General features: G+C 61.7%; 1 protein-coding gene across 2 annotated transcripts in view; it reads left to right on the plus strand.

The window, feature by feature from the left end:
* Nucleotides 1-7,073, plus strand: part of LOC138416198 (immunoglobulin-like and fibronectin type III domain-containing protein 1) — a 29,869-nt gene extending 22,796 nt beyond the window's left edge. For both annotated transcript variants that reach the window (XM_069545002.1, XM_069545001.1), the window contains 6 exons: nucleotides 1,110-1,412; nucleotides 2,268-2,356; nucleotides 3,672-3,867; nucleotides 4,655-4,963; nucleotides 5,456-5,782; nucleotides 6,528-7,073. In XM_069545002.1, the coding sequence (XP_069401103.1) occupies nucleotides 1,110-1,412; nucleotides 2,268-2,356; nucleotides 3,672-3,867; nucleotides 4,655-4,963; nucleotides 5,456-5,782; nucleotides 6,528-6,781 (1,478 nt within the window). In that variant the 3' untranslated portion in view covers nucleotides 6,782-7,073. The remainder of the gene's footprint in view (nucleotides 1-1,109; nucleotides 1,413-2,267; nucleotides 2,357-3,671; nucleotides 3,868-4,654; nucleotides 4,964-5,455; nucleotides 5,783-6,527) is intronic.
* The last annotated feature ends 605 nt before the right edge of the window (nucleotides 7,074-7,678 follow it).

Here is a 7,678-nt window from a genome sequence, read left to right on the forward strand (position 1 = left end):
CTGAGACAGACCCAGGCCAGAGGTGGGGGTTGGCAGAGTCCCCCCCGGAACGTTCCTGGGTCAGCCTCTCCCTGGCTCGATTGCTGCAAGCTCCCACTCTCTCCTGTGAGGAGGCATCATCCCTGGGGGGTGGGGGGTCTCAGAGGAGGCTCACCGCCAATTTTCCATTCGCTCATCACCTACTGGGCGCTGGCATGGTCCCAGGAAGCACGTATGGGCTTGGGAAACTCCCGGTCTAGAGCGGAACTGCCCTACCTGTGGTCCCAGTGCCCACGGCAGGCAGCCGGGACACCAGGAGAGAAAGCTGCCTCGCTTTGTTTGATCCGCATTTTCCAAATTCGAGCACAGAATACCTTTCCCACAAAACACCCATCAAAGCATCTCTCCACAGCACATGGCTGCCCTGTGCACCTCCCCTGAGCTGTTAACCTCAAGGGCCCACTGCTGACAAGCCCCAGGCGTGCAGCAAGCTCCTGGCCGCTATGGATCGGCCGGAGGCGTCCTTCCGTGTCAGCCGGGCCCTGAGCAGGGTGGCTATGGGGCTTGGACAGACTCAAGGAGTCTGGGGGGCTACCCCCAAGTGGTGCCCCAGGCTGGGAGGCCAGAGCCCTGGGCCACTGTGCAGCCCACAAAGCCCTTTATACACATCACAGCTTTGCTATGAAAAGCTCACGGGCAGATGGGCCCCGTTTTACAGGTTAAAAGCACAGAGTGTGGACCAGGCACCGAGGCAGTCTCGACCAGGAGCTCAAAGCTCAGAACAGAAAGACGCAGAATTCTAGCCTTTAGGGATCCTGGGACCCAAGGACGCATCAAAGAACACAGCAGCTTTGGGAATGACGGGTGGAGTTAGGGGAAGGGGGTTGGCAGGCTGGGGAGTGGGTGGAAGGAGTCGGGGGAGGCTTCCTGGAGGAGGAGAGCTGGGGTCGGCGGCGGCGGTGCAGATGCAGGAAGAGCCCAGGACAGTCAGGGTTTGGGCCCAGGCAGGAGCTTCAGCAAAGAGCTTAAGAGAAAGGAACCCCCGGCTGCCCACCCAGGGAGGGTCCACTGAGGGGGGCTTCCCTCAGGAGCGGTGATGCCACTCCTGACGCCCCGTGGTACCCGCCCAGGACCCCCGGGGCCCGTGAGGGATCTCCAGGTCACGGACACGTCGCACACCAGCATCACCCTGAGCTGGGCTCAGCCCGACACCCAGGACGGGGACGAACCGCAGGGCTACATGGTGGAGCTGCGAGCCTCGACCAGCCTGAAGTGGAGCCCGTGCCACGCGGGCACGGTGCAGGGCACCACCTACACGGCCAAGGGGCTGCGGCCCCGGGAGAGCTACCTGCTGCGGGTGACGGCCGTGAACGACGGGGGCCCTGGCCAGCCCACTGCCCTGGGCTCGGCGGTGGAAGCCGCGCCCGCCTCGGGTGAGGCCCCTTCCCTCCTCCAGGCCAGGCCCTTCCTGGGGCCTCTCCCCAGTTCAGAAAAGGGCCACATCCTGGGCGCCTAGCAGGGGCAGGGCGCTGGGCGAGGGAGGCCTTGCGGAAATGCATTTTCATCACGGCTCATGCCAAGTCCTACCAGCTCAGCACTCTCCCCAGATTTCGGATGAGGACACCAAGGTCAGGGGTCAGGGGTGCGCTGCCCTGGGCCTGGCTGCTGGCGCTCAGCAGAGCCTGGGTGACCGACCCCAAGGCCCAGGCTCGCTCCAGCACTCTTTGCTGCTTCCCGAGTGTGGCTCAAGAGGGTCCAGTGCCGCTCAGCTCCTGCCCGGCTCCCATCAGAGCAGAGGGCCCCCAGGCCCTGTTCCTTGGAAGCAGGACCGTCTCTTCCCAGGGGGGCTTTCATTGCTGGAGCAGCTGGCCTGTCTTTGGCCCAAGCTGAAACTGGGCTGTCCCAGTGGAGCCCAGGTGTCCATGTGACGATAAGGGGGACGCACAGAGAAGAGCTCCCCGAGTCTGTGTCCAGAGCCCAGAGCCTTGTCCTGGCCCTGCCCCCACTCCAGGGCTCTCCCGCCACTTCCTGCCTCAAGTGGGTCGTTGTCTCATCACAAGACACAGGAGTGTTTCCATGCAGGCCTGACCCCGAGGCTGCCCAGCACAGCTCCCCTGCAGGAATCCCCTCCAGCCCCCTCTCCAGGTCCTGCAGGGGCCCCCATCCCATGTCCCACAGGGTCTCGGCGTCCCAGGGCAGCCCAGCGTCCCCCTGCAGCCCCGCCCGGCCGTGACCAGGGCTGGGGCCCAAGTGCAGAGGGAGCTGACAGGCCACCCCGTGTGTTCCAGTCCGCCCCAAGTTCCGCACAGATGCCGGCATGAAGGACTTGCTGACGGTCAGAGCTGGGGACACGGTCCGTGTGCCCATCTACTTTGAGGTGAGCACACGTACTGAGCTTCGGGGGACAGTGTCAGCCCTGAGGGTCTCCTCTCTTCCCTGCTCGTTGGGGACCTGGGCTCGTGCTGGAAGTCCGGTGGCGGAGAGGAGTGTGGGGGTCCCGCAGACAGCCCTGTGCTGAGCCCCGGCTCTCGCTCCGCCCCCATCTGCAAGCCCCTCTGGTGGTGGCTCCCGGGACTGCGTCTCTAAGCCCACCCCACATCACCTTGGTCTGGGAAGGGGGTCCTTGACTTCAGAAAGTGTTGTGTGAGCACGCAGCCTGCCTCTGACTCAGGACGACCTCCAGCAGCAGCACCTGTCTGTGGGCACGTGGTTGAGCAGCCAGAGTGGTTAGAAGCCTGGGTGGCCTGGATTCAAATTCTGACCCCAGCCTGCACTGACCGACTTTGGACACATATCTCAACGTCTGTGCCCACATCCTCTGTCAAACGTGTTTAACAGTAGTAACATCTCAAAGAGTTGTTCTGAGGATTCAAGGAATCTGTAATTGAAAGCACATAAACAGTGCTGGGCAAGTGGCAAGTACCCAGGATGAATCACCTATCATTATTACTGTTGCTATTGCTGTTGTTAAAACCATCATCATCTGTGTAGGAAGCTCACAGGTGGCAGAGCCAGATTCAAACCCCAGCCTATCTCTAAATCACGTGTTCTTAACTAAGACCACGATGATCACAGTGGTAATGATGTCAAAACGTGGAAGACGCACCGAGTGTCTGCTCTGAGCTTCCCGTCTATCAGTCATTTCTCGGTTTCTCAGACAAGCCCGTGAGGTCGGTCACTGTTCGTGGCCCCAGGTGACTCACGCCCAGTGCTGAGAGAGGGGGCCCGGCCATCAGGCAGGGTCAGGCCTCCATCCTCTCCCTGCTGGACCCCTGCAGGGACCCCCGAGCCACTGGCCTTTTGGGCCTGGGCACCAGCTGGTCAGCACACTCCTCCCATGAGTCCTCCCCTCCCACGAGTGCTCCCCACTCCCCCCTGCCCTTGCGCCCCCTCGTCCGGTGAACCCAGAGCCAATCACGCTTTCCTGGTCAAACCTCACAACAGCAGCTCATGGCTCATAAAACGAAGCCCAGGTGTCTGCACGTGTGAGGCGTGCAAGGCCCTTACCCCCTCGGCCACCCTGCCTCTCCCTCACCCGCTCATTTCCCCTCAACCCCACTGTGCCCACCTGTCCACCAGCCTCTCCCGGGCCAGCTCCGCCCCAGGGCCTCTCCTCGAACCCACACACCAGCCCAGCGCAAAGCCGTCCCTCCCACCAAACTCCCCTCTCGCCCCCTCTCCTCCGTGTCCAGGCCACGCCCATCCCGGAGGTGACCTGGCTGAAGGATGGCTTGCCCTTGCCTAAGCGGAGTGTGGTCACCGTCAAGGACGGCCTCACCCAGCTCCTGGTCCCGTCGGCCAGCCTCGACGACAGTGGCGTCTACACTGTGGTGCTGAGGAGCCTGCGCGGGGAGGAGGCCACCTATAGCTTCCGCCTCAGGGTGACAGGTGAGGCTGGCCTGCCCTGGGCTGGACTCAGACGGGCCACTCTCAGACCCTCGCTGCGCGCCCACCCAGAGGGAGAGAGCAGGAGGGGCCGAGGGAGCGGGGCTTCACTGTCCTCCTGCTCTGGGTGCCTGGGGACAGTTGAGCACAGTCTTCAGGACCTGGCTGTCCTTCCTCTGGGTCAGTGAGCAGGGACAGTCACTGCCATCCCATCGGCCCAAGGAACGCTGGGAAGAACTGTCTGTGGTCCTCACCTGGGATGAAGGTGGTCCCCCGGCCCGGCCCCGAGGGGTTTTCTCAAACCCAGAACTAGCCACCAGCCGACAGTGGGGGCTCTGTAACTTGGCCTTAGGAAGCCCCACTCTGTTCCCGTGTGCTGTGTCACTGACGAGGTGGATCCAAATGAGCCTCTTCAGAGGCGTTCAGCCCTCCAGCAGTAACTGCGGGGCTGGCCCAGTTCTCTCCGGTTCCCCTGCCTGGGGAGACGATGTCTTCCAGGGCCTTGGAAGAAGAGGGGCCCTGGGAAGGACTTGGGAACCCAGGCAGGATTCGGGGACCCAGGGTAGAACTTGGGGACTTAGGCAGGACTCAGGCCCTGGGGCGGGACACGGGGAGGCGGGGCAGTTCTCAGGGACTCAGGTCGGGCAGGACTCGGGGACTTGGGCCAGGACTTAGGCCCTGGCAGGATATGGGAACCTGGGCAGGACTGGAGCCCCGGGCAGGGCTCACCACGGGCCCCCGGCCCAGTCAGGCGCACCCGAGCCCCAGCCTTCGCGCTCTGTCCCCACAGCGCGCCCGCGGGCGCCAGGGCCCATCGTGCTGCGGGAGGGCACGCTGGGCTCCGTGGCCATCGAGTGGGAGCCTTCCCCGGACGAGGCGGAGGCGGGCGCCGCGCCGCTGCACTACGCGGTGCTGATGCGCACCTCGGCCCACGCGCCCTGGTGTCCGGCGGCCGAGCGCCTGCACAACTGCCGCTTCACCCTGGTGGGCGTCCTCCCGGGCCACGAGTACCACTTCCGCGTGGTGGCCAAGAACGAGCTGGGCGCCAGCGAGCCCTCGGACACGCGCCAGCCCTGGGTCGTCCCGCGCCAGCCGCCTGGTGAGCTCGGCGTCCAGGGCGCCAGGGGCGGGGTTGGAGGCGGGTCCCCGTCCCTGTCCTCAGGCTCCGCCTCTGCGGGGAGAACGCGAGGGCCCGGTGCCTGCGGGGCCCTGGGGCTTCTCAAGTCAGAGGCGGGCGATGCAGTAGACAGAGGTCAGTGCTTCTCTGAAAATACTCCTTTGCGGCCAGATAGATAGATTTGAAACTTCAAAGTAGTCGCCCGAAAAATCAGGCGCTAAAATCAGATGTACCTTTTCACGATTTTCTAAAATGGAAAAGCGTCTGAAGGTTCCACATCAGATGCTAGCTATGGTCATCCGTAGGTTTATGTCCTGCTCAGTTTTCATTTCTTCTTTTGATTTCGTGTATGTTCCAATTTGCCCACAGTACGTGTGTTAGCTTGTAGTACAGGGGGAAAAAATCCACCAGGAGCTTCTCACCCCCGGCTCCCCACCACCCTTCCTGCTCTCTGACCTTCGATTTCCGCCACAGACAAGGTCGCGGCGAGGGCCCCGAGCTACCGGGAGCCCGACCTGAGCCAGAAGCCGCGCTTCCTGGTGGGCCTGCGCCCCCACCTGCTGCCCCTGGGCAGCGAGTGCTGCATGACCTGCGCCGTGCAGGGCCAGCCACGCCCGCACGTCTCCTGGTTCAAGAACGACCAGAGCCTGGCCAACCACCCTGCCGCGTACACCACCGACGTGATGGGTGTGTGCTCCCTAGTCATCCCCAGCGTCTCTGCCACGGACGGCGGCCAGTACAAGGCGGTGGCCGAGAACACGCTGGGCCAGGCGGTCAGCACCGCCACGCTCATCGTCGTGGGTGAGGCTGCCCGGCTGGGGCTTGCGCTGGCTGTGGGGAGGAGGGGCCAGGGGAGAGCCAGGGGGCAGCCCCAGCTGTCTTCAGGGAGTCCCCTGGGAGGGTGGGCTGGGGCCAGGAGGGCAGGTTCGCAGCCTGGTTCTCTGTGAACTCCCTTACTTAACGTCTGCCTCTGGTCTTCCTGGGGCCCTGGTTTGCTCACCTGTAAGATGCAGTGGGCAAGATCACAGGTGAGCAGCTCTTGGTTTGAGGGCTGCATGCCACCCACCTAAGTGTCCCAGAACAGCCTTGCCCTTGCCCCTGTTTTGAATGAGAGAAAGCTGCTACCCGCCTTTGTGAACATGCCCAGCGACGGACACGTAGTGCCCCCAGGCCACGAGGCTCTCTTGTCAATAGTCTCCTTTTCAGTAAGACAAATAATATGTGTTAATAGAAAACATTTTGCCCTGATAACATCTTATATTTTGAAAAGCAAGAAGGAAAAGTAACTCCTAACATTCTGAATTATTCAGAATTGACTTTTGTGCAGTGATGACCCTTTCAACCCTGGGGAGGAACATTTTGAAGTTCCTGGCTCATGCGCACACTAGTGTCTGGGGACCCTAGGGGCCGGGGAAGAAGAACCTGACCCAAACTCAGAGAGCATCTGGTGGCTGTGACCCCATAGCAGAGCCCCCAGGCCTGGCCCCCTGTGGGGTTGTGTTCACCTTGGGACAAGCCCAGCACCCTGGTCCTCTGTGTTTTGCAGAGCCCAGCGATGAGCCCCGCCGCACCCTGGAATGGCCCTGCCCGGCCCCTCAGCCGCCGGATGACCGCGGATCCCTGAAGCTCCACTCCTCACACCACACCCGCCTGGGGAGCCCATCCAAGGGGGTGGAGGATGCTGGCCATGCCCAGAGCCTCAGGGGGAGGCGAGCGAGGGGGAAGCTCCTTCAGGGGGGTGTGGAGGCTTCGGGGAAGACACAGAGGAAGCAGGCGTTCAGACTCCCAGCCTTGAGCTGAGTCGCTGGACAGCACGGCCACAAGGCTCCCGCTTGGGGATCAGAAGGCAGGGGTCTGTCTGCAGGATGGAGCCTAAGTCCATACCTGGGCTGGGCTGTTAGAGGGAGGGCGGGAAGAGCTGGGTCCGTGTGCCCATGGTGAGGGGAAAGCGAGGGGTCAGAGGACCTGGGCGGGGCCGGGGCTGGATGGCATGTGTGTGTGTGTGTGTGTGTGTGTGTGTATGCATGCACGCTAGGGGGAGACGCTTTCTGTATGCTGTTTCTTCATTAAAACACTGGCTAACACAGACAAACCCTCTGCAAATGAATTTGGGGTCTGCATACTGGGGAAAGGTTGATTTCCTGTGCGGAGTCTCTGTGCCAGCCTCCAGGGTGATAGGGGGTGGGGGGAGTGGGGGGTTTGGGGGGTGGGAGGGTGATGGGGGTGTGGTGAGTGGGGGGAGGGCGGGTTTCTGGCTGGAGGGAAGAGTTTGATTGGAACTGGGCTCTTCTGCAGTTAGTTCCAAGGCTGTGAAAGCTGAGCCTGTCCTGAGGGTCTGCGTGGTGGAGAGACCTCCCTGAGCCCCAGCCTGTGTCTCCGGCCCACCTCTGTCTGACCAAATCCTGTGCAAATCCTGGGGATCCTAGTTTCCCAACCAGGGATGGAATTCGGGCCTCTTGGCAGTGAGAGCGAGGGTCCTAACCACCGGACAGCCAGGGAATTCCCTAATAAATGAAACAACTTTTTGAAAAATAGAGCAATTTTTTTTAAGCTTTGAATAACTTAGAAGGAAACAATGAATAGCAGGAACCAGTGAATTAAAGCACACGTTTTTCAACAGGAAAATCAAATTCAAAGACTGTCTTTTTGAAATGGTTAAATACTGACAAACTTCTGTTATGATTTAATCAAGTGAAA

This window comes from Ovis canadensis, chromosome 12 (assembly GCF_042477335.2).
Source record: "Ovis canadensis isolate MfBH-ARS-UI-01 breed Bighorn chromosome 12, ARS-UI_OviCan_v2, whole genome shotgun sequence".
Taxonomy (NCBI): Eukaryota; Metazoa; Chordata; class Mammalia; order Artiodactyla; family Bovidae; genus Ovis; species Ovis canadensis.